Genomic DNA, 27,297 nt, shown 5'->3' with positions numbered 1-27,297 from the left:
TTGTATTTTGTGAAAATTGAGCTCTAAAATTGTTAATTATCGATGTTACAATTAAATAAATAGTCTCAGAACACAAAATGAATTAAAATAAATAGTTGATTTGTATTTCTAATTTATAGCCGCGTTCTTCTTGATAGATATTTGTTGGTAAATAATCGATCGTATTTTTGTCGTCTTTCGTTTATCAATTGACCATCAAGTTTTCATGCTTCATTGTCAGCGCAATTGTACAGGCCGCTAAAGTAACTGTAATCTTTCGAGCGTTCTTGTTGTTTTTGGTAGTTATTAAGCGCTATTTTTTATCTATTACAAAAGAAAGCTTAAAGCTTGCAACACAAAGTAAGCTGCGACGTTCATATTTGCGGCAACGCGTTTTAGTGAACACATTTGGCTGGATCACGACCATTTTGATCCAGATCTGTCGAGACCCATTGAGAATTTAGCACTAGCTCTGGCCATAGCATTGGTGGAATGTTTTCTAATTGCACTGCTAACTGCAGAAGGAGCCTGTCGATCGTTTCCAAATCCATGACCACTGAGAGAACCAACACCTCCGCCTTTCGGGTCATCTGGACTCGTTGCGGAGTTTGTATGATCATAGGACCCGACAAGGTTCCCAACATAGCCTTGGTATACTGCAGGAGGAGCGGGCGGTTTCCGCGTCAAGGTCGGAATCTTGGAACCGAGAATCTGGCTTCGTGGTTTGTCGTGGTCACCACCGCTTCCCAATGACAAGTTGCTTCCAAACGCGCTTTCGTCACCGCTGAACAAACTCGGGATGTTTGTCGTTGAGGTGCCTGTACCAATTATCCGTTCGGATTCGTTTTTGGTACATTGAATGATGGTATTTTGTGCTTCGTATAACATGCTTTTGATGAATTCGTTCTGAGTCTCGACCAAGCTTCTGTGCTGGTTCATCATAACCTCAATTCTTTGCTCGTAACTGTTACGCATTTGCTCCATTTCGTGGAAAAATTTCTCATTCAAATCTTTCTGTAATTTTTGGGTTGCATCAAGTTGCTTTTTCTGGTTTTGATGTAAAATTTCTGCTTGGGACGAATAGAGTTTCGTGCTTTCGTCTTTCAGTTGTTCAAATCTTTTCTCTTGCTTTTGGTTCATTTCGTGAATTAAACTATCATTGTGTGTCTCTAAGTGGGTAAAGTGTGTTTTGCCCTGTAATTCTACCTCGTCAAGTCTTTTTTCGTGACGTTGCAATTTATTCAAAATATTCTGGAACTGTTGATAGTAATTTTGCGACTCAATTGCTTGTCTGGCCATTATGTTGTCCTGGTCGATTTTCAACTGGGTGAAATAAGCTTCCTGTTTTTGGTAAATTAACTCTACCTTGACAAGTTGCTCCTCTTTGGCTTGTATGATGCGTTCCTTTGCTGATTGTGTATTAAGATTGGCTTGTTCTGTCTGATAATCGGTAGCTTCTTTAATTCGTTTCTGGTTGTCCAGTATGACTTTGTGAAATTCATTCTGTTGAGACTTATCCAAATCGTTTAATTTGCCCATTTGCAATTCGTGAAAAGCGTCAAGTTGTTTGCTGTGCCCATGTAGTTGATTCTCATGATCGTTTTGTTTGTTTTTTACCCGCGATAGATCTTTCAAAATATCGTGCTGTCGGTCTGTCATGTCGACCAGGGTTTGAGGAACGTGACGTACGTAACCCAAAATCTCAAATTTTAAACCTGAAACGTCGTTACGTAACCCGTCCACGTGTTCAATTGTAACTTCCTCCTTCTCGGCTTCCTTTTGTTCATTTCGTAAATACTGATCTTTCATTGACTGTACAATTTCCTCAAGCTTACCCTCTTGTTTACGTTTCCGGTTCAGATTCTCTAACTTGTGAGGCTTGGCGTAGTATAACCACCGATCGTTTGATGAAGCGCAACAACATTGGCTGATTTTCGCGAGCAGTTTTAACAAGTGATGCATTGTTGGTACGATGTTAAATGGAGGCGGTAAACAGTATGAATCGTTTATAAACTGCGCATAGATTGAAGAACGAGCGTATTTCCATTCTACATCAATATTGTCCTCAATTTTGTCGAGGACTTTGGTAATCATGCCAATCAGTACGTTCAACAATACAACAACCGCTAGAAAATTAAACATGATGAAAAGACAGGAACCGACTAACGTATGCAAAGTCCAGTGTCTGTAAACTTTAGATGCGAATACGATGTCGGAGTATCCGAACAAGGTCCAGTACAGTTGATAAAGACATCCTCCGATTGTCTGGAACTGAAATTCTTCCTGTTGGTACCGTTTGCGCAGATAGAACGGACATTTTTCATTGACTTTTGTGACGTTTTTACTCATTGGTTTCACAAGTATTGAATTCGGATTCAAAGTAAGCTGTTCTGCAGACCCTAATTCTTCGTAACATGCGTCTACTGCAGTAAATTGATCTTTCCAGTAGAGAGCGTTGATAGCGGCTGCGAAGGATAAATACATAACGACAAAAAGCGCCATAAATTTGGTAATCTCTCCAAAAGATGAACCCAAACTCATTTGCAATTTCCCAAGTTGTCTGTGCGCGCGAAAGTAGTTGAGAATTCGATTAACGGATAGAAGGGTACCAATGCAAACTGCAGCTTCGTAAACTAAGAGAGGGTCAAAAATTCCCCATTGCTGCCGATCGGTTATATTTTTCAAATTCCACAAATCCATAGCATCAACGCTTCGAGAAATAAACGCGACACTGAACACAATGCATATCAACATATCCATCATTTTCCAGGTGCTAGTTAAGTACCGATAAGTTCCCAATTCGAGAACTGAGCGGATTTCTTCAACTATTTGCCCGAGTAACCAGAGCAAGCAAATTACTTCACGCCAACGAAACGGCGACCCGTGATTGAACTCCGGCGACGTAAAAACTGCCTTTTTAGGCTGGAAAATTTGAACTTGCTCCGATACGATAATAAGTATAACAATTAAGTATGTAGTAATATTGGCTATAAATTTCATAAATGGAATTTTCAAATATTTTGCGATTCGGCAGTGGGGAGGAAGCACAATACAAAAAAGAGCCCAAATTGGAGTTAAGAGAATCATAAGAAGAATTGATCGAAATTTTCTACTGCTGTCCAAATGCCGCCATTGTTTCATGCCTTTTATGAATTCATCAGCCAGAGCTAGCTGACAATGTGAGTGTGCGATGAACTTTTTATGATTGCCAGTCAAGGCTTCTTTCAGACGACACAAGGGTTCTCCAAGACCACATCGTCCAGTGTCCAAGTCAGTTGTCATTGACAAAAGTGTCATAATGTCAAAACTGTCCTCGACGGCGTTTACGAACTCAGCCGCTAATGTTTCGCAATGCTCGGAGATTGCAAAATATTCCTCAGCTAACTCGTTTTCACAACTTCCCAGCCATCGCGAAAGTTTTGATAGTTGGAAGCAAGTACTAACGGGGTCGTCACAGGTTAGAGCAATGTAGGCTGGACTCGAAAGAGCCTGTAACAGCTTGATTCGTTTACGACAATCGTACAAAGTTGTTCCTCGAATCTCGGGTTCCATATACAGACGTTCAGCATTTTTATCTAATAGTAATCGAATCAGCTCTACGTGGTTTATGATGCAAGCTAGAATCAATGGTGTTGCTCCATGCCCAAAAACCGGAGATTTTGCTTCCTGATTTGGGTCTATTCCGTACTCGATCAAAAAGCGGGTGATGTTATAGTTCCCGCTATCGACTGCCGCTAGTAGGCAATCGTCCTGTCGGATTCTTGGATCTGAGAGCAAAGCTTTCACTAGTTCTTCTTGACCATTTTTGATGGCATGCATTAGAGGAGTGAAGCCTCTTGCGTCGTGAAAATCAAAGTGTTCAATTTCGTATTTCAGCACATTTTCCACTGTGATAACATCTCCTTTCATACACGCTGTCATAAATTGGTCCTCAATTTCTTTGGAAGGTGGAGTTCGTCTGGAGCTTTTGCTCTCTGACATTTCCAAAGTGTCATTTGTCAAATTGTCGCTTGTTGATGATTCATACTCGTCTTCTTGGAAATTGTTCAAGTAACTTTCTTCAGATTCTAAGATGGCTTTTGGAGGTGTTTTGCTCATCTTTCGTAATTTGGAGCGATAGTTCTTCTTGAGAATCTTGCTCGCGTGGTTTGGGTTCAGTAACGCTGCTTGGACGGCATCCGCGGATTCCCTCGACGGATTCTGACGTGCTTGGAAGTGGATCCAATCCGAAAGTTCCTCCATTTTTGGATTGTCTACCATTTTTGGAAGTTTGGAATGACTTGGGAAGTTAGTTCAGCTTTGTAATTCTGTTTGTTCAAGTGCCTACCTTGAAAGCAAGGCAATGATAATAAGTTTCGAGGAAACTGTTTGTTGTTTGAATTCGGCCGAATTAAGCCAGCTTGTGTTGATTTGTAATCTCAAGATAGCTGGTACAAATGTGTAAATTGTCAGTAATTTGAGAATCCGTTAACGATAGTATGTCGAAATTTCATGAATGCGGGCGGTAAAAGGGTCAAATAGTACTTATAACAAAAGAAATATCTAAACTGACGTACTGGAACCATTTAACTTTTTTTAACGAAGTGTGAAAATGGGAAACAATAATTCAAATCACTTGTTTGGATAATATCGCGTTGAAGAATGATTATCTCGTGCTTAAAGTTGTTTCCGTGGTGTTTTTTCATTTGGCATTGGGTCCAGGCTGCTGAAAAGATATATTTTTTGTTGTGCGTTTTTGAACAGCCAATGAACAGATTAGCCTCAGAAAAATGGAAAATTGTTCTATTATTAAGCAGATGTTCCTTAATCGAAACAAGGGTTTGAAGTTGCTTATTTTGTTACGGCTACAAGAGTTGCGGTTTCGATCAATGCCCTAACCTAAGGGCTACAAATTATGGGTGTTTAAATGATAAATTATGTAATCTTAAGTAACTGAAAATGTGATAAAAATTTGCGAATGAAAAACCATATTCACCGCCAAGCACAATATAAGTTAGTCAGATGAAAAATATCCGGCCTTATCATTTTGTTTTTGTTTTACGAAAATAAGTGCATGCTCGATTTACCGGCAAATTGCATTGATGCGTAAAATGCGACTAAACAAAAATCATTGATGCGCTGAATCGAACAAATTTTGTAAATTCTCTCAATTTCTTACGCATCAATGAAAATTATTTCCTGCTTCGTATTTCCATCGTTCTCTAAGCTGGTAATGCTCTCGTTTTGCGATTTAATATGTGAGGGCATCTTGATGTAAAATTGTTACCTTTTGAGTTATAACTATGCTTATAACAAGACAGGTCTGTTCAGCCAGCCTTGGATATTTCAAAGAAAAGATGTTTCATGGTATGATGTATGTCTGCAAACCTCTTGTATTGCTTAAGAAAGTACTTTTAAATATTTTGTTCAAACAGTTAAAAGTAATTTTTAAAAACACTTGCTCAGATCCTTAAAGTTTCAAGTACCGTGTATTTTTAAAAATCCATTTTGGAAAGAATTTAATTTCCGTGCTTTTTTCTATATTGTTTTGTAAATTTCTAGTTGCAAAATGTATAGTTTGTTTATTACCCATAAAATGCAATGTCTTGCTGGTATTCGAGCATTTAGTGTGAACTTTTATGTGAAAGTTAAATTTATTGAAATTGACCTATTAAGTTTCACTTGTTCCTATTTATGGTTCGACTCAAGGCTCCTCTAATTGAGTTTTAGTGTTTAAGAATAATCAATCGAACTTTTATTGGAGACTCTTTTTTTTAGCGTTTGCTTTTTTATCTTATAATTTCTTTTGCCTCATTATAAATGTCTTGTGTCCATTTTCAACCCGTGTAGTGGTCGCTATTTCGTCCACCTGTATAGGAATTTCTGGCAAAGCACTGATGTAACCTTGGTGTCTTTACTATTATTTCAGTGAAATGAAGTTTTTGTTTTTGAGAAAGAGAAGCCAATGGAGAAAAAATATTGAAATAGAAGTAAATAAATTAAGATTTTGTCTCATTGTTTGTTGTTAGGCTCTCGCGTCGTTGTGGCTGCTGAAAGGATGAACAATGTAACTTTAGTTTTCAAATATCAATTTATTGCTTTGAAATGATAGCTCATTATTAAATTTAGAGAGTCTAACTTTTTTCCCATTTGACGATTTTCACCAAATTTTTGTGGTTGCTGCAAATTAGTTAATTACATGGCCAATGTGCAAAAAAAATCACGGAATAGAGTTGCGTTTTGTGGAAACGAGTGTTAATACTTTGTAACCATTTTTCATTTTCTGTAACCATTTTACGAATGGAAATAAGTTTCCCAATTCAAATGCATGTAGTTAGCCAAAACTTTGTGGCCCAAAATTTATTATTAATTATGTAAAACCAAATTCAAAGACTTAATTGTTCTTGTGAACAGTGATATAGGTAACTGCAGAACTGCTAATTTTCTTAATCAACAATTTCTTACACAAGGCACATCTCTGAAATTAATTAACAATTAGGCTTTCTTTTGTTTTGGTCCAATTGACACTCTGTGTTGGATTTATCCAAACTTATGAAAATTTGAATAGACTTTGCTTACTGCAACTAGTTTCAACACACCTTTATAACCCTAATCATAAAACACGAGTTTGGAAATTGTAACAAAATGGATTAAATTTGCTCGGTAAATCCGACTTTGGCCACGTAATGTTGTGTTAAATAATAAAAAGCCGAAATTTTTACAACTGTTTAATTTTGAAGGAAGATTTGAAATGATCGACTGACGTAAAGTTTTGTAGAATTTGAGAGCCAGAAATACTGATTGTAAAATTTTTGAAACAAGATCTGAAACATATTTTAAATTGGGAGAGCCTCAAATGGGGAAATTATTTGAGATGTGCTGGTTGGCATTGGTTACTCTTTTTCCAATTTAAATCTTGTTTTGTTTTTCTGTTTTATCTTTAATTCGTGACACTAACACCTTAAACCTCTTGTTTTTGAGTTAATTTGATCGAGTGTTACTCGGCTATGGTGGCCTTAGCTTTACAGATTTCTTGTAAATTTTGAAAATATTTCATTGTCTCAAAATTTTCCCATATGCGAATTCTATCAAAGTGAGGTGATGATGACTTTATTGCCTTTCGATGTAGGATTTTAAATCATGTGCACGACCTGTGTCTGTTCTATATCAGGTGTTGTCCTGCTATTTGTTTCCTTTTTGGTGCATTTTTTTGACGTTTTTATTTTGAATGCTCAGTATTCAAAATTTCAGTCTTCAAAGTTTTTTTTAGCTCAAGCACATTTGTTGACAACTTAGTCCCATACCCTTACTGCGAAACTACATATATCTCCACTACTCAAACTCGCAACTTATATCTATCAATTTTAATTTTTATACTAGTTCTGTACCCATAACCACTCCCGGCCATTGCTTTTCAAAAGTGAGAAAAGTTTTCGTTTTTATGACCTCTCCGTTATCCCTAGTTATGGCGGGGGCACTTACTGGAAACATCCTTTGTTCCATCTTAAGATTAGGCACTATAATTGTGTTTTTTTTGTTTAAATTTGGTGTTTGTGTTCATTGTTGTCGGTTATAGAATTCAATTTGCACGAGTCCTTAATATTGATCAGTAACCTCTCACGCTCAGTACCCATTGATCAGTACCCCCCCCCCCCAGCCCTCTTTTAGACTACATGAGTGCTCCCTCTTTCAGTTCAGCATAAGATAGTCTGCATAAGCTCATACCTAAGTCAAATGAGTCTGATTTTACCTATGTTAAAGCCATGAAATAGCTTTGTGATAAAATTTACTGCCTTCAGTTGAATTTTGCAGCAGCTCAGCAAAATAAAGGAAAAAGTTTTCAGTTATTGTGTTGTTTCAATTGAGTTGAGCTCGACGTTTCGCATAACTGTTGGATGAGAATATTAATTTAATTTTTCATTAAAAGAGGAAATAGGTTATGGAGAAAATGCTGAAGAGCGGTGGTGAAATTTTCGGATCAGGTGTTTTGCTAAATTCGAATATTGTAAATTACGCCCAGGGCTGATTTGGGTAGAAGCTAATTAAATTCAACTAATGATTTGGTTTGAACAAGCCGGTTGATTCCAAAATTTCATAAAGCGTGCGATGTTTGAAATGTAACCGTGGCGGTAATAACTTTTTTGAACTTGGCTGATCTGAAATACGATTAATAATTGACTTTTGATTGATCATTATGATAAGCCACAACCCCAGATTGTTCAATTTCACCCTTTAATGTCAATATTTTTCTATTTCATAGAGTATGGCTCAGTGTTTATATTAGGATTTTACCAGAAGTTGAGAGAAATTATCATTTTGAATTCGAAATTAATGTCTCTCGAGGGATTAATTTCCATACTGGAAAAGTTTTCAAAGTTCATAAAAGGCAATAAAATGTATTAGAGTTAAGAAGCGTACTAACTTGATATTAATAGTGTAAAAATGAAATAAAGGTAAACCTGCTAACAATAAACTGCTGTTTTTGTTACCTTTTATTTTTTTTCCGTTTGAATTATTTCTTTTTCCCCATTGGGGATAAAACGTACAGATAAAATTGACGGAAAGCACCACTCAAATTTTTGGTTGAAGATTTCTCAAGATTTGGTTTCAGACAAAGACTGTATATAACATAGCGTGTATAATGGATAATGTAGTGGTAAGTCAGACTGGAATGCAAGCCAAATAACCGTCCAGTTATATCAAATAGACATGCTGCTATTTTGGGACTTGGAATTTTATTGGATCTACGATTCCGTGAAGCCTCTCTCGGTGTAAATTGTAGTTGAATATTTCCGCAAAATTTATAAGTTTTATTGCAATTTTTGAAGTAAATTTGCTCAAAAGGATCAACAAGTTTAAATTTTATATCGCACGATTAAATATAAATATATAAACTAGATTGACGGTTTACCCTAAAAAGTGTAGCGACTTGATATGAAAATTTTATGGCGTTTTAGGGACAGCTTTTGAAGAAGAGGAAAGAAAAACATAAAAATTGAGACATAGTTCAGTGGAATTGAGATGTTTAAATTAAAGCCTTGTCTTTTGGCTGTAACAGAGCAGGATTTAAGTAGAAATGTAAATACACAGCGTGTTTAGTTTGGTATTTAAAAGGACCGAGGTTTAGTTTGAGGTTTAAAAGATGAATGGGACATAAGCCGCAGCCGCTTAATATTTGCTCTACTGGAATTCAAATTAACGTAAATTGGATTTAAATTCAAAATTGCATCGTCCTTAGAAGCGTTCCCTTTTGCGCTATGTTGTTCGAGTTCAAAATTTGCATATTAAATACCAAATCGTATAAACATTCAATAACTATGTGTTAAAAATATTGCCAACATTTTTAGATCATTTTTCCGTTCAGAATTAACAATGAATATGTGGAGATTGCTCTTTTGGGAATACGTGAATTTTCGATGTTTTTGGTTAGAATGTTGCGAGTGACCCTAATCAATAAAACCTAACTATTGAACATGTTTGATTAATACAGGTATTATTATCCTTTCCAATATATTGCATGTATTAATACACGGGACGCGTTACTGCGATGGAACAGCATAAATAGGTCGCTTGTCCGATTGACTCAAATATCTTTTTTGAATTTTGAAAATTGATATTTATGAAAAGCTAAAGTTCGAAAAAACTGAGATAGTCCGAAGCCCGAAATTAACCGCAATATCTGAAAGGGCCGTGGAACATAAAAAGTTTGAACAGTTGCGTTGAAGACATTGATTACATTTACAAACAAACTGACACCTGACATTTGTTTTTACTAACAATCTTATGTTTTCGTTTTAATTTTCGTAAAATCTGAAATGAACTAAATGAAGATTGACGATTCGTTCAACCTCGATATAGACTAGTTTTCTTTGTTTGAGTGCTTCAAGTTTGTACGAGTTCAAATTACGTGATCAGTTGATATCTATTGAAGCATGCAAATGGCCGTTTTTCTCAAACTAAGTTGAGTTTCGCTTCTCATTCGTGAAATAGATCTTTTGACTTCGTGTAAGAGGTGCCTTGCCATTGTTTGGGTTCGGTTGTGTCTTCGTGCAACTTTTTCCGCGTCAGTGAATTGGGGTTCTAATTCTTCAAAAGCTAAATTAATTTCTCTTAAACCTGTCTTTCAGTTCGATTTAAATGCCCTATTTTGCAGGAAATTTAAATGTAGTTGTTGGAAGTAACAACTGAAAAACAATTGAAATTGACTATTGTTTGATTTTTAGCTTCATCAGGAAAGATAGGTTTTCCACCTATTTTGTTTGTGTGCACAACTTAGCTGTAGATTCGCTCAGTGTGCTTATGGATATTTTATTACCGTTTAATTGATCTCAAGAAAAGTTTGCAGCACTTTTGTACAATGATATCGTTTGGCCGATCTGAGAGTTTTTTGCACGTTCCCGTTCCTGGTTTTGAGTTTATCTAGTCACCTTTCTAGGTAGACTTAGTTGTGCTAATCAATTTATATAATTTATAAGGTCTTTAACTAAAACTTTGAGACAATTTTATGTAGAAAAGCGTGCCGGGACTTTCCATTAGTTTTTAGAAATTTCCCTCTCCGCTGATTTTCGGTGGCTATCGGGTTTAAAGTGCCCATATTTAATTGATATCAAAAATGCATAGCAATTTAAAAAGGTGTCAGTAGATAAATTACGAAGTGTAGTTTGATAGTAATGCCTGAATTAGTCTATATCTCATCGTTTTGCTTTTAAAGAGGATTTAATGATGGATCTTTTCAAAGTTATTGCATAATCTTTGTTTTTGACCACTTGATTTTTTCGTTTTTAGTGCAATGGATGACCTCTTTTTCGAGCATTCAAACCAAATCAAGTGCACGACGTTCCCCGCTGATCAATTTACAAAATTTAAATGATCTCTTCTGAAAAGTAGGAGAATACTTATTTCTCTTCACGGTTATCGGAATACCTTTCAATTGCTTTCAAGCAAAGTAACTCGAAATTTTTATATAATGATATTGTATCACGATTAGAGAGGCTTCGTGTACGCTTCACATCTTAGTTTTGTGTCTATATAGTTATTTTTTTGTTTGTATCCGATTGCGAGCGCTAATTGGTGACAGTTTACAGGAGTGAGTTAAATAAAATGCTCGACTATTTTAATTCTGCTACTCATTAATTGCTATCGAAGTGTTTAGCAATTATATTAGTAATATGGGTACTTTTTAATGCGATTTTTTGCTTGACAGATTTTTGTCTGACCCTTTTGACTTTTCGTCCTCAACGAGCGGATAAACAGGTAACGCCCTGAGGGCATTGAGTTCTCTTAGAGAATTTTGGCTTACTAGACTCTAAGTATGCGAATCATCAAAAGTGTTTTGGAGACATTGTGTGAAGGGTGGTTCAGTGTATGATGCAGTGGAACCCCGACGGTACTTGAGACAAATTTCTGTAGAATATCATGTTGGGACTTTCCATTGGTTTTTAGAGAAAGTTTTTTTACTACGCTGATTTTCGGTGACTGTGTGGTATCAGGAGTACAAATTAATTTGATATTTGAACACTTGTAGAACTTTAAGCGGCGGCAGGTAAGTTGGGATTTTCTGTTTTTGATGATGGCAGTGGAAGGCTGGATTAATTTCCATTTCATCTTTCGTCTTTATGAATAGATTTGCTCCAAAAATAAATTTCGCAGAAGTCTCACATTTTTCATGGGAACTTCACTATTAATTGCTCTCAAACGAAGTTTGTAGCAATTATATAAGTCCTGTCGGTCTTATGCAATTTTTTGCTAGACCGATTTTTCGTCTGACCCATTTGACTTTTCGTCCTCAAAAATGAGATAAAAAGGTAACGCGCAGTGGGCATCAAATTCTCTTAGATCCTCTCAGCTCACTAGTCTCCAAGTGTGCGATTCACACCCCCCCTAAATTCACCCCCCCAATCCCCGCGACTGCACATCGTTCAGGCCGTAAAGGCCCCGTGCAGCCAACGACCTCCCATCGTTGCCTCCACCTCAGGTGCACCCAGCCCCCGCCCGCCCTCAGTTAACGCCCCCTTCAATTAAGCTAAAGCTAGCTTCACTAAAACCTTGGCTAGCTACTGACGAAGCCAACCGCTCGCTGGTCATTTGAAAGCAATTCGCCCGACGTTCGTCGGTTATCTTTGTATTGTGGAAATAGCAGAACAACCTAATAACTGAATTGAAATGTTTGGATCCAAATGCAGATGGTCAAACTACTGAAAACTTTTTAAATCGTCCCCCGAAATTGGTCATTTGCTTTTGTATGCATTAGTCCTATATTTTAACGGAAAAAAAGAGTGATCTGAATTATTACATATTGGTTGCTTTTTGTAACTTGTCAGTATCGAGTTCTTTTCTCAATAGTTCATCGATAGATTGTGAGTCCGATGATAATCTTAATTTTTTTCCGGCAGTTCAACTGAGGGCACCGGATATATCAATTGCTGACAATTGGTAGTAGTTGGTAACTGTTAATTCATTTTCGGTGATGAGGTGTCCCTTTTCAGACTAAAGATGTAGACTGCCATCTGCTACAAAAACTTATTTTTAAGGAACGAATAATGAAATTTAGGTTGCTTGAGTTTTGTCGGCTTTTAGATATTGAGTTTTGCAGAAAACTATTTGCTGTCTTTTGATGACGCACCGATGTAAAGAATTCCAAATCTGACAATAGTTTGTTTTCTATTAAGCAATAAATTTGTTTTGTATTTATTGGTCTCTTCGAAGTTATTTTTGGTGGAGTTTTGTTTGGCAATAAGCTTAAACTAATAGAAGATGAAGTTGTGGTGTTTATTGTTGGACGGATTAAGGAGATTTTTAATGTTCACTGTTTCGGAAAACAATATTGAACCGATTGGATTGGATTTGATAATTCCCAAAGCTGTTCAAACTCGAGTTCTAATCTATTTTGCGAATAATTAATAATTGATGAAATAATATAATGGACGATGAGTATAAGCAAAAATGCTTATAGTTGTCTGCCCTATTTCAACAGAGATACAGCCAAATAGCCCAAAACTAGAGAAAAGGATATAAAAATTCGAAAACATAGCTCGACAAGTCATTAATTACAGCTCAAAGAATTGAATGTCGCTGAAATCGGTGAGCTGACCAGCAGATAATTTGAGCATTAGTAGACAACAAAATAGTTTCACAAATTTAAAGAAAATTAATACCTATAGCATTTAAGATGTAGATACTTTTGCTGTTAAGGTTTTTGCAAGGCAATGTTTGCTATAAAAAACAAGCGATGAAGGAATGAAACCTTTCTTACTGAGATAAATTTTGTTCAACGTATGAGTTAGACAAGTACCGTATGAGAATCAGGCACAAACAAAATACCTGGCAAAACATGAATATAGCTAAAAGCCAAAATAGTTCGGGATGCTAATTTCTTCAACATGAAGGAAATGCTAAAACCTGGGCAAAAAACCAGAGCGTGATAAAAAAAGTGTCAATTATCACTTGAAGTGTCATGCTAAAACCTGGGCAAGAAACCAGAGCGTGATAAAAAAAAGTGTCAATAATCACAAAATAAAAAATGAATTTTTTAAAGAATGAAAAAATTGCTGGAACCATTGCTAAGCTGTGTGGTTTTTGATGCTGATGTTTTCAAAACAACGTTGCAAACGATGTTTTTGATGCTGATGTTTTCTTTTTCCGGCCAAAATTGGCAAAAAATAGGCAGGCTAACAGTAACCTGGCTGAGAATTTTAGAGAAGCAGAAGAAAACACTGCAAGAAAACCTTCACAATCTTGAAATAAATATGGAGGATTGACAAAAATGTTCTTTAAAACTTCGAAATTAGCAAATTAAGATTGCGGAATGAATAGATATGCAGCAAAATTTTAACCTCAAAGTAAGTTCCTTTTTAGCAAATAACACATGACCTTCATCAAGAACTAATTTGATTTAAAAAACCATTCTGGGCTCAAAAGCTCGTACGGCATTCTGCATGAACCCGATTTTTGCATGAATCTTGAAGCGTGATTTTCGAAGTTTTAAAAAATTTGCTGTTGTACTCAAAAACCCGAGTTTCAAAAATTCTGTAATTTACTTTTGTGATATGATGTTTTCTCAGCCAGTGATTTCCTGCCAAAAGCTACAAAGGACTACTGGCTAAAACAAGCCATGATGAACATATAGGAGACAAATCGAGGCAGAAGGTACAAAATGGTTGCTAAAGTTATTACGTTCAAAAATTTTTTCGTTTTATTTGCCCCTAAAAGTTGCAAAACTCGGAAAAGTTTTCATCAAAACAGCAGTAGTTTTTCAATAAAAGACGTAGTTTTCAATAAAAAGTTCGTATTACCTTTAAAGGACAGACATAAGTCAAAATTTTTGCTTTCACAAGACATTTTGAACTGAGGCCCACGTCAATTGAAGACCCATTCTGTAATATTCAAAAATTTAAAAACTGGACGAAATCAAGAAATTGTACCACTTTGGGAATCAAGAAAAGATTTTATGAATCCGGGCCTTTCTAGCACAGTAAGTTTATCATTTGAAGACTAGCAAAGCCAGCCCAGGGCTTCTAATGCTGCTTCATGCCATCTGGGTTTTACCTGTTTATCCTGTTTCGAAATCAAAGTCATCCAAAAATGTGTTATCACATTTTACAAAAAAAGAACGCTTTTTTGGTTTGTCGAACTCTTTGCCGAACATTTCATGCTAAACATCACAGATATCTGAAGAAACTACGGCACAACTTAATGCTGCCAATATCTGAAGACAACGATCAATGAAAGGTGTTGGAATTTGAAACTATATTTCGACAGTTAATTCATACTTCTCTTCAGTTCGCTGGCAAATGGCAACATGGATTCTTTTTGGCTATAAAATGCGGGGGCTACCAACTGTGACTTTAAACCATGGAAATAGGCACCAGAGAATGGAGTTTGAAGCAATTATTTTAGTCATTTTGTCTTTTTATGCGATTTTTTGCTTGACAGATTTTTCGTCCAACTTATTTGACTCTTCGTCCTCAAAAACGGGATAAACAGGTAGAGTTCGGATTTCATCAAGTGACCGAGCAGCTCTCCTAGAGCCTTATTAGTCTCTAAGTATGTGATTCATCGAAACTGTTTTGAGGAGACAGTTTCAAGGTGTGAAGGGTGGTTCTTAGTCTGAAATGTGGGAGTCACCCTCAGTCACCCTCAACCCCCCTGCCGATTTGGACCCCTCTCTCCTTCAGCTCTCCCACAACCCTACCCCCATGACCTGACCCCTCCCCTCCTCTCACTCCGCTCACCCACCTGATACATTCTACGCCCTAGCTGGCTACTACCGACGTCCACCGTTCCGTTCTACAGTCGTTTGAGCGCAAATAGCCCTCGGAAGTCGGTTATGTTTAGTTATAGACAATTTCAAATATATCTCCATCGATAATACCCAGTCTTGAGATAAAGTACAAAGAATTTGAATCTGGTTGTCATTGCTCAAAGTGGAATCGTATACCCCTTATGTGCTCCTCGTGTACTGCATGAATAGCATGCGAGGAATACCATTGTCCTTGTGCAGAGAATCTTAAATCATAATAGTTTTAGTGGGTTTTGAAGGGCATTGAGTCTGTCTGATTGTTATATTGATAGCCTCGGAATATTTTTAGGTTCACTTTAGGCTGAGGTGTTCACTTATTCGATCGAAATGACCATCTTTTTTCTTGTTGAATGATTAAACATGCTTGTATCTAGCTTGCATAATTAGAGTTAGCTTAAGGAATTTTAATTAGAGTCGACTGAAGGATTTTTTGGTAATTCAAGGACAATGAAATCAGGCGTTTTAGAAAACTAACGAGTAGGTTCAATTGTGTCAATTGAGTTTGTATGACAATGAAGGAATATCAACTTGATCTAATTCCTGTAATTCGTGAACTGAATGTATGCAGAATGTATCCTGTTAATATTATACATCGGAACTTACGCAGTATACAAAAACTGTAGATTTAGGTTTTGCATCAATATGCCTACAAGCTCTAGTGGATGATGAGCAGATTTGAGGACTTCGTAACTCTTTATGGTCACGTTTTTGATTGCGGCTAATTTTGTAGAGTTATGGTCGAGTATTTAAAAGTAATTTTCTGTTGCATGCATAAATGACAAGATGAAATACTGAAAATGATGGCTAACTGTAAATTTCAGATAACTGGATCATGCATTTTGACGGATGATTTTTGAGGTTACCTGTAACAAAGTCCTGTAACATTTTTGTGCACGTCATTTATTACCTTTGGAAATTTCATTGCGGGATAGTTTGAGTCCCCCTCAATTGTTAAAAAATTTTCGGTATTAAGCTAGCGTAAAAATGCGAATAGAGTATTTTTACGCTAAAGATAGCGTAAAGATTATTTTTTGTTCAGTTAATAGCGTTCATTTTTGATGCTTGGTTTAAAAAAATGTATTTCGTTTCCTTTTTTTCAATTTAAAAAAGCGTATTTATTGATCAATTTTGCAGCCTCGCGGGAAATACGATTGGTAGTGAAAAACAGTCGTGTCGGTAAGCCTAATAGCGTTTGGTTGACTTATGAGAGTTTGTGTTAAATCGTCGCCACTTTCCGCTCCAGAAGTGTTGGCAGGTTTTGTCTTAATTGGTTTCGATGTTTAATAATATAGGTTTAAAAGTAAAGACTACAATTTTCCACCTTGAGACAAAAGTTCTCTCTCAAATATCAACTTCCTGTCCTAATCTGAGTGATTGCATTCTTAACGCCATGTTAATTATTGTGTAAAGAATTCAAATGGTAGTTTTTGCTCACCTAATTCACGTTCGTTCCTTGTTAAACTGCTGCAGTTCTTGTTTCAACTTAACACGTGAATTTTAAGCATTCTTTTGTGTCGAATAAAACAGTTTTTTTAAGTCTTCACCAATTAATGGTATATTTAAGTTACTCAATTGATGCTGCGCCATTTTTCTGACTGAAGAGCCATTGTTTTCAGAACAAAATACAGGCTGGCATTTAGTGGTAGGTTTGGAGGGCTAAAAGACTTAATTTAAATGTTATTAAAATTGTTGTTGATCCCAAATTTTGTATTTCCGTGTTTTTGCGGGTACGGTCATTTATAATGTAAACTAGTTCGACCGAATGAAATCAATATGTGGCGTATGAAGACTGCTAGGAATAAGTATCTATAATTCAATGCAGTTTTGGAGAGCTTTGAAGTTTGGAGAACTTTGAAATTGTAAAGCGAGTATTGCTTTTGTTCCAAAGGGAGTAGGAACAGGCCTCGATTATTCATGAACTCTGTCCTTCGAGTGGCTCACTCTTTTCAGTGAGCAGCTCTTCCACAGTCGTATCCGTTGTTCTTCCCACCTCTTGAAAAAGAATAAGATCCAGTTTCCATTGCTACTTGAGAAGCATTTGGAAATTGATTGAATATTGCCAGTAGATGAACTCGTGGCGACGCAAGAGGAGGCTATATATAAATGAAGGGGCCAATTTTGGGGAGATTTCTGACAGAACAGTATGAAGATTGAAAGGCGATTGAATGAAAGTGAAATTTTCAAGTGATATTAATGGCGTATGATTTACCATCATGTCTTTGAGATAATATGTGGGGAAATTTGCAAGATGCAAAATAAAAATTAACTGACTATATTGTACTGGTTATCTAAACAGTCAAATTTTTGATAAAAACAGCTTTGCCTTTACTCTTTGTCAAACACCAAATTTCCTAGATTTTGCCTGTAAACTGCAACATTGGAATAAGTTGATTCTTTTGCTTCGTTTTTCATCATATATTGCCTCCTCGGCTTTTTTCCCGTAATTTTGAATCCCCTAATTTTGAATTTGACTATAATGCTAGTTGTATTTAAAATCATACCTTCAAATCTTGATATTTGATCAAGTTCGATCTCTTCATAGATTTTGTAGATCTCGCCAAGTTTTCAGCATACAAAAAAAGAATATTAGTGCTTAAAACAAGATTTCCGGCGTTTGTCAATTATCTGCAAAAGCCGAGCGGAGCGAGCTATTATTGGCCTTCTGTTGGTTATATACGATTCAAAGAATTTGAGTTATATTGCGGTACTATATTTTTTACGAGATCTGGTCTCACATTGTTTATTTTTGAAGTCTTTTATGGTGATTTTGGTCACGCCAAATAAGGAAGTGGAAAGAAAATGGCTGAGACTTCAGGTGGGAAGTTTTTCCGGTCTAATTTAAAGAAAAGTGAGAAAAGAGTGTTTAAACAAAATGTGTTTTTCTTTATAGTATGGTGATCTTTAAATGTGTTTTTCTTTATAGTTCATATGCGGCAAGATGACCTCCGCTTTTACTGTCTATTGAAGTTTTTCGAGCGCGTTTTCTAAATGACTGTCGAATTCCACTCCTAGGTATTTGGTTTTTATTCCTTCGTTTTTATAACTTTTTAAAGGACCTGTGACGTCAATTTTTGTTCATTTATAAAAGTCAATTTTTCTACTAAGTTGCGTTGTTTTCCAAGGTATTGGATCGAGTTATTTGTTCATCTTCATGAGTATGTTTTTGATCACAATTGAATTGCTTGTGTTTTAAATGTCAATTCATCACTCTATAACTGACTCTTCGTTATTTTGGTTTGAGGAGTCAAATTCAAGTAGGAATGTTTGAATTTAGAAGTTAAAATCAATCAGTTACCTCACAATTTATAGAGCAACTATTTCTATTTTTTTAAATTGCTCTCAAACAAAGTTTATTGCAGTTTTATTAGTCATGTGGTCTTTTATGCAATTTGTCGCTTGACCGATTTTTCGTCTGACGAATTTGGCTTTTCGTCCTCAAAAACGGGATAAACAAGTAGCGCTCTGAGGGCATTAAGTAATCTAGCAGCTCTCTTAGAGCCTTACTAGTCACTCAGTATCCGATTCACCAATAGTTTTGAGGAGACAATTTAGGGTGTCATGGGCAGCTCTTAGTCTTCTTAAGCTTAAGTGCTTGACCCCCCACTCCACCTCTCTCTCACCCTAACCCCAACCCCCCCTCCCCCCCCCCAATGCTAGCATTCCTAAACCCCAGCTGGCTACTACAGAAGCCAACCGCTAGTCGGTCATATGAGAGCAATTATTTCGACGTTCGTCGGTTATGTTTCCTTGTTTAGAACTTTTCACATCGCTAGTCTACGATAGTGATCTCTGCTAAGTTGGGCTTACGTTTACTTATCAAACAGAGAAGTTATCGGATTATTTTCTGTTTTTGAGAGTAATTCGCGCGACGTTAGGCGGTTATGTTTAGTTTTTTCATTGTATTTTGATTCTAAAGACCGAAGAAGCTGGCGCAGCAGTTTTCTGCCAACCTATCGGCTACGTTTTTTTCAGAAATTTCATTTTCCTTTAGACAGCTTAGTTTGATCATTTTTGCTCCTTTGCTAATCTTGCTCGTATTGCTACCAAATAACGGATGACGAACTGGTCTACATCAATGAAGTATTGATCATTTCACCTTGCAGTTGAAGTTTGGCAGAAAGTCATATTCGATTTTACTGGCGGCTGACCGCGTGAAACGGAAAGATAAATTAGTTTCTTTACTCAATTATAGAATTAGGAAAATTATGCATTAAAGTAATCCTAAAATGCAAATAATTTTTTTCCTTCTCAAGAAAGGTAAAGTTTGGACAATTTTATTTAGAAAGTCAATTAGTACATTGGTGAAACAATTCCAACTGCATAATATTTCAGTCGCAAATCTTAAGGAGTCCATAGTTCTTCCTGAATTATATAGAAAAAGAAAATACCAAATTTCAGTTTGATTAGTTTGATTTTTCGTAAGGTTTTTGTCTTTTCTTCAGTAGAATACGCAATTGTGTCATTGATTTTTGATAATCAATTTTTGACATGCCTTGGAAGTTCTTCTTGACTAATAAGCAAATTGCGTAGTTAAAAACTGTTTATTTTCCAAATTTTCAAATTTTACGATTTCACGGTCTGATATAGTTAGCTTTTTCTGAAAATTTTCTACTCCCAGACTTAACTTTTAAGAATGTGCTTAATCGATTTGATTTGACTCGCGTTTTTTTTTGCTGGGCTTAAAGTTCATTGCTGATTTTCAGCAATGAAATAAAGTGTAAGCTGTGAAAGTATAAGCTCATAAGATGTGAAGTAGCATCCGAAAATAATGGTTTTTAATGGTAAAATTATTGCCAACGATCGGGAAAACTTAACCAAAGATTGACTCACTATTCAAAAAATTATACAAGCGAACTGATTATAAACAGACATTCTGAAATACAAAATTTTGGAAAGTGACAGATAAATCTAAATATATACCTCGACCACTCTGCGACGAAATTGAGGCCTGATTAGCTTTCTGATTAGCTTATATTAGTTGTGTGCCAGAAGCTTTTGTATAAAATTTTAAGCGAGACGGAGATAACTATACCTGATATTGGATAAAATCTGTTGGATAAAAAAACCTTAAATCAGTCCTAACAAAGACTAAATTAACTCAAAACGGTCAAAAATTTATTCCAATACTTGCTATGAACACTCGCTAGATTTTGTTTCGAACGCATTGCTAAATCGCTTTTCAAATTATTGGAAAATAGATTGATTTGTTTCCATGAACGCAAAGAATAAGTGAATTTTTTTACTCGTGATTCACGAATAGTTTTTCATGCTAAAATTGATTGCATCAGAGAGTTTGAAAATCGTCGGAAATGCACAAAAGGACATACATAAGGTGATCAATGTTCAAATTTGCGCCTCAGTTTTTATAAATTCAGACATCCGAACCGTTTTTCTACGATTAATTGACTTTCTAATGATGATGTTCTCTGCTATAAATGATGCACTTTCCGCTACTGGTTACGATAAATATATGGGCCGCATACAATTGAGTGAACAAACGTAACAGTTGAGTGTATATCCTCCCTCTGGCTAAAGTGGGACTGGAACTGAGTTTTCCAGCTCAAACAATTTTTGAACATAATACGATTTTGTAAATTGGTTGTTTACTGGGGATTGATAAATCTCACCATTGTTAAATGGGTTTAGCTAATGCAATTTGCTATGGGTGTTAAATATAGACGAGACTGGTGACCCAGACGCCAAGGAACCAAGCAAAGTCAAAGCTGGAATTTTACGCTGGTGATCTACAGGAAGGAAAGCCTTGAAGAAGAGTTTTTGAAGTTCTCAAACGAGTTGGGGGGTTGTTGTTGTTGATGTCATGCGGATGGAGACATATCAATAATTCATATGTCTTTTGGTGTTGCTTAGACGGATGTAATTCATCATAGAGTGATGACGTTTGCATTTATTGAGCCATTGGAATTGGGGATTGTGTCATAGTGATAAGGCAAAAAATCTTTCGGGATGTAGTCATGGCTGCTATTTTAATGGGCTACAAGCACGCAAGGTTAATATGGTTACAGCTAGTAAGTACATGGAGCACTATTCAATTCAAATTGCCTTTCACTTATGCCTGTATTATAATAAATTTTTGAATATCTTGGGCTCCTAATTGTTATATCGAGCGGAAACATATCTCTAATGGCATTGCTAAGTAAATTATCTCCTCAAGGACGGCTTGTTTAGGATTATAGTATCTATTTTACAATATATGTTTATGTCATTTTATGTTAATGATGGGAATACTTGGGCGAAAGCTCTAAAGAGGGCTTGATTTTCAGATTGGGTGTTGAAGAGGTTCATGTTTGAGGTCAAAAAATGTCGAACATGGTTCGAACTTCGACAGCTAGGGTGCTAATTGTTTACAGACGGCTACCCCTTGAGGACCTTTTAACCATTTCCAGCTGTTCCTAAATGTCTCTAACCTTGTATAGTGTCTTCTGAGGTAAGTTAGTTAGTTGAGGTCTAGTTGGAATGCCTTGTCGGTTGCCACGAGTTATTGACTGATCTTGATCATAAGCGGCAATAAGTACTTGCCAGTTGGAGAAATAAAAGTTTTGCCAAAGATTAATTGTTCGTTATTATTATGTTAGCCCGCCAGTAGTGACTTTTAGGTCGGTGGTTTTGTGTACATTATGGGACGCTAATTTGATCCCAAGTGTACAAATTTGTTCACGGGTCTCTTTGCCTGTTGGGCAATTATTTCAATGTTCGAACGGAGAGCAAGTTAAAGTTTTGGAATGGTAGTGGGGAATATTGGGCTGAAAATAATTGTTCACAAATAGCAGAGTGGCGCGAGACATCTAAAAAATTTCTTTAACCAACTCTTCACATTTTTGTTTTCAAATTTTAAGAGACAGATATTGTTGTTATCCCTTTTCTGGGACTTTCATGACGTCAGTGCTATAATCATTCAAGTTCATTTTTCTCTTGAGCAACTTGCTTTTTGTCTAAAGGAAGATATTGTATTAATTTCTCTTCCAACTTAAAGACAGCGGAAAACAGTCATATTGATCCACGATGTTCTTTTGGAAAGCATTTGATTTTAGTTAAGTGCCAGAGGCAGTATAAATACTTTATTTTTGGGTTTAAAATATGACATATACTGATTTCATATGTTTGTGTTGCACATAAATAAAAAGATCTGCGTTATCTAAACAATGGATCAAATGTAAGTTATTCCGAGAAAACCAAATTGATGATTGTGTTCAAAAATTTATTCAGATGTGGCTGATGAAACTGTCGGCTTTGCAATTTTTTGTCTTTTATTTTGAGTTTGAATGTTTGTTTGATTGTATACATGGCAGACCGATATTGAAAGCGTAAGAAGAAAGGCAGAGGAGGGGATAGGAGTGAACAAGTAGTGGTGGTTATTAGCTGAATTATACGTCTGTTAGAACGATTGTTGAATTGTTTATTGTCTGCTGCAGTTTGTCCTTCTGCTCGATTTGATAACTTGTTCTAAGAATAGACACAGTAGGAGAACACGGATATAAACCGCCCGCTCGTCCGCTAACCAGAATCAGAATTTGTCTTGTATTATAGCTGCCTGTTTTGCGCTCGTTTGCCTTGTACACAGGGGTACTGTCGGTAAAGTCCACAAACCCACTCTTGCTAGAGAGTTAGACTAATTTTCTTCAAAACTTTTCGTGAGACATAAATAAAATTATGCCCAATCTGCAGAAGATCTAACGGGCTATAAAAATTTAACCATTAAATTTGTGCAATTGTATCATTTAGTATGCCTTAAGGTTTCCTAGTCGCAGTTTATGCATGTCTTTTTGTAAACACCAATCGTCTCGACTTCCTGTGAAACTATCAAGATGGTTTCACAATTTATGGTTGGCGGGGTGGCTACACCCATTCCGTTTTCCACATATTTCCCCGGAACTGAGAGAGTGGGAGGGAGGGAGGAAACATTTCCACATTTTTAAACATTATCTATCTAAAACCAAGACATTCATGCACCTGATTTAGCTTAACATTCAAAGAAGAGCGTAAATGTGAACTACGACATCAGAGTGCAGTCTGGCGGGTTATAGTGGGCTTGGCTCACGTCGAATTCGGATCTTTTTATGAGCGTTAATAAAAGCCCTCTAAAGTAACTTTTGTATCCAATTGATTGTCTTCCTTGTTATAAAGGAGCTAACGGCCAATAATTAAACATTGGGCTATTTTTAGAGTAATATTTTATAGTTTATAAGTTTTATTCAAACTAGTGGGACAATAAAGTTTAAAACAGTTTTGGTATTTTTTCGGCTGTCATTACTGAACGTAGGGTAAATATCATATATAAATTTGGGTGTTACAGTGGTGACTATAATTGGGATGTTATGAAATTTAGGCATTCCTGCTCCAACCAAAGGTCAAATGGGGGTCGGCTAAAGAATCTCTCGGCCACATGGCTAGTAAACTTTGAAGTCAGTTGCGGAAAGGAGGGTTAAATATTAGGGGTGATAAGTGGGGCACTCCAAATTGGAAACAAATCCGGTTCCTTGTTCAAATTTTGATATTATATTCTTGTTTTTCCTTCCCGACTCAGATCAACCAACGCATTAACGTATTATGCTTCCTAGCTGCGCGTGTATCATACGTAGCGTGCAACTAGCTACTGCCGGAATAATTCTGGAGAGAGGGGAAGAAATGAGGCGACTGGGTTAACTGTCCAGACCAAATATCTGTTAGGTAAAAATAAGGTAAACAGGAACTATTTTTGCCTCAATTGGTTTGCCCGGTTGACTGCCCATGTTGCTGATAAATCTAATTTGAAGCCTCGCTCTAAATGCAATTTGGCACAGGTGCGCTAGAATAGAAAACGCCTGTCTCAGACGCGGTGTCTTAGTGGGCTGCGTAGTGGGTAAGCGTGCGATCGGGGTGACATGATTAATGCTGGATTAAGGCAGTTAGAATTAGAGGCTAATTTGTTCCTGAAGCCCGTTGGAATCCCTAACTGTGATTAAGGTGGGTATTATTGGGGATAGGGGAGGCTTTGTTTGTGATTATGACATTGATATAGCCACGAGTGAATGAGATACGGTGGCGCATGAGTTTTTGATGGGAAAGCTTTCAACTTCGTGATAAGTATGCCTAATTTATCGCTCCTTGTGGCAGTGTTGGTAAATAGTCGAAGCTACAAATCCCACAGCTGTAAATCTTTGCAGACGTTTCGTGGCACAATTGAGCTCACCTTGTGTATTCCGGCTGCGTTTCTGCAAAATTGAGGTGCACACGCCCAACCTTCGTGTACGTTGTTTTTTGGGTAATTAAAAGTTTGGGTTAAGTTCCTGGAGTTTTTGCTACCAGTTGTCAGTTTCGAAAGTTTTTATTTTAAGATCAACCAAAGATAAATTCTGAATGACACGAACTTGACAGAGCGGGGCTAGAAACTCTAGCTGTTCAAAGTGCACTAGTTTGGAAAGCAGAATTATTGAGGAATGAGAAAAAATTGAAGACGAAGCATAAGAGATGAACCATGTTGGAGAAGAGCAATTGAGTTACTTAGCTCACAAAGTTTCAAGTTAAGAGAATCTTATGGGAATCCAGTTCAATTTAGTTGTCTGTTTTCACCGTATAGTTGCACCTTCTTAGACTCTCCAGCAGGCTATGAGCCCCCTGCTGGGCTCGGCGATGGTTCAGCTGCAATAATTTACGTTGTAATGTGAAATTTGAGACGCACTATTTAAGGGGAAGTATTTGAAACTTAAATATTACAACCTAGCGTCAGTTTCGTTACGACAAATAGCTAGAAACAGCTCAGAGAGATTATAGGTTTACGATTGTAATACATATTAAGTTTTTTTCTGAAACGCCTAATATAAAAATAAGATATATGCATTGAGTACGTAGTTGCTTTGCCCATGATTGCCTCTGCGTTTGGGTGCAACTTCTGACGTTTATGGATATGTGTAGTTTTTCATTTGTCCCTTTGTGGCGTGATAGCCGAGAGGTAAGGTGTGTGGTTCACACGCCAATGATTGAGAGTTCAATCCCCTGCCCCCGTGAAGCTGTCTGTGTAAGGATGAGCTCTTACTTAACCATAGCTTCAGGTTGACCATAGCCTGACCAATGTTGGCTGCAATGATGGTACCACGTGAAAGTTTCAGACGCAAAAAAAGTGGCCAAAGTCACCAAAAAAGAGCAATGCTGCTCATGAAAAGATCAGTCTGAAATGTGGGGAATAATTAGAAAAAAGGCAGCTGAAAACATGCTACTGTAGGCCTATTGCTTTTCCACTGCGATTACGCAGAAACCACAATTATTATTATTATTATTATTATTATTATTATTATTATTATTATTATTATTATTATTATTATTATTATTATTATTATTATTATTATTATTATTATTATTATTATTATTATTATTATTATTATTATTATTATTATTATTATTATTATTATTATTATTATTATTATTATTATTATTATTATTATTATTATTATTATTATTATTATTATTATTATTATTATTATTATTATTATTATTATTATTATTATTATTATTATTATTATTATTATTATTATTATTATTATTATTATTATTATTATTAATATTATTATGTTGAATGGTTCCTTCGGGGCCTTATTTTTCAAGCAAGTTTATTATCACTTGCTAATTTTGTTTAATTGACGTTTAGGTGTAGGTATGCATGAAATTAATGTACTAATAAGCTGTTGATGGGTCAGAAGTTTCAAGTTTCCTGCGATAAAATGCATGCGATGTTCCCTGAATTGAGAAAGCTGTTTGAGTGCAATTTCTTTTACACCCGATTGTCAATTTTTGTACTTGTTTTTTAACACTCATATCTTAAGGTTGTTTACTATATAGTGCTTTGATGTTCAATATAGTTTTTGTTTTTTGTTACATTTTTAAAAATCAATTTGTGGGAGTTGTTAGATTTGCATGAGATTTTGGTTTCTATTTTTTTCTTTTTCGGTAAAAAATATCGAAACACAGTTTCAGAATGCACGTCACTACATAGTAAATCGTCGTTACAAATTAGTACGTGCATTGCTTTCTAATTTTGACGCAATTATTGTAGTTGTGTGTGTTTGTGTGTGTGTGTGTGTGTGCGTGCGTGCGTGTGTGTGTGTATGTGTGTGTGTGTGTGTATGTGTGTGTGCATGTGTGTGTGTGTGTGTATGCCTGTGTGGTGTGTATTTGTGCGTGTGGTTGTGTTTGTGTGTGTGTGTGTGTGTGTGTGTGTGTGTGTGTGTGTGTGTGTGTGTGTGTGCCTGTATATGTGTAAATATGTGAAGCACAAGGGCACTAATTAGCTGTCTTGTTTTCTTGGAGCACAGAGAGGCTCTTTTTGTACGGCTCATTAAAGCTGCTGTGGAAGCAGAATTTCATCAAGTGAAGAGCAATTTTGAGTTTGGGACAGGCTCACTTTCTGCCCTGTATTTTCTACCTTTCACTGACCGATCTACAACTAAAACCAACCCCTCGCCGGTCATTTGAGAGCAATCAATCTGGTGGTTGTCCGCTTTGGTTTTGTTTTTAATTGATGTTACCCGTAGCATATGAATTCTTTTAGCTCTAGAGATATATCTAGAGCATGTTTGAGGTTATGTTTTCACTTATGTGTTCATGTGTATGCCGTCCTTGATGCCATCGACGCTTTTAAGAATCTTTTAATGATCAAAGTGAGTCATTTCTCTATAGCCAATGACATAATGATAATAGCTCATCTGACAACTTTATTAAATGCTCTATATATGAGGCATGAGCAAAATATTAATTGTCCATTATCAAATTAAAAGAACCAGAAAATTGATTCATAGCGTGTCATAATGGATGTCAAACTTGACATGATGGATGCAGTTGTGCGCTGTTTGCTTCTTTCCAGCAATTGCAAATTAACGTACGCCTACTTTTTCAACGTCGTTTAGTGTAGTGAGTTTGCAGGAAGGAAGAAGTTGAGTATAATGATGAAATAAATATCTGTCTGATGATACTTTGATTATAAATAGGTTAAATGTACAACGTGCAATGTATGCCTTCCGTTGTGATCGAATTTCAAGAGAGATAGACGCAAA

General features: G+C 36.2%; 1 protein-coding gene across 4 annotated transcripts; it reads right to left on the bottom strand.

Annotated features, from left to right (window-relative positions):
- Positions 1–16: 16 nt before the first annotated feature.
- LOC142342640 (short transient receptor potential channel 4-like) lies at positions 17–23,396 on the bottom strand. Of its 4 annotated transcripts, none has more exons than XM_075394076.1 (2): positions 21,682–23,396; positions 17–4,684 (listed from the first exon to the last, which is right to left on the bottom strand). In XM_075394076.1, exon 2 carries the CDS (start codon positions 4,237–4,239, stop codon positions 397–399), a length of 3,843 nt encoding a protein of 1,280 aa, XP_075250191.1. In that variant the 5' UTR covers positions 4,240–4,684; positions 21,682–23,396; the 3' UTR covers positions 17–396. The 4 variants fall into 4 exon arrangements, with proteins under 4 accessions (XP_075250191.1, XP_075250188.1, XP_075250190.1 ...); XM_075394073.1 differs by lacking the exon at positions 21,682–23,396 and adding an exon at positions 8,381–10,287; XM_075394075.1 differs by lacking the exon at positions 21,682–23,396 and adding an exon at positions 8,381–10,287 and having other exon boundaries at positions 17–4,681.
- Between the last annotated feature and the right edge of the window lie 3,901 nt (positions 23,397–27,297).

The sequence above is a fragment of the Convolutriloba macropyga genome, chromosome 7 (genome assembly GCF_964194025.1).
Source record: "Convolutriloba macropyga chromosome 7, txConMacr16.3, whole genome shotgun sequence".
Lineage (NCBI taxonomy): Eukaryota > Metazoa > Xenacoelomorpha > Acoela > Convolutidae > Convolutriloba > Convolutriloba macropyga.
Note: the sequence above shows the minus strand (reverse complement) of the source record. Positions and strands in the feature narration are given on the sequence as shown.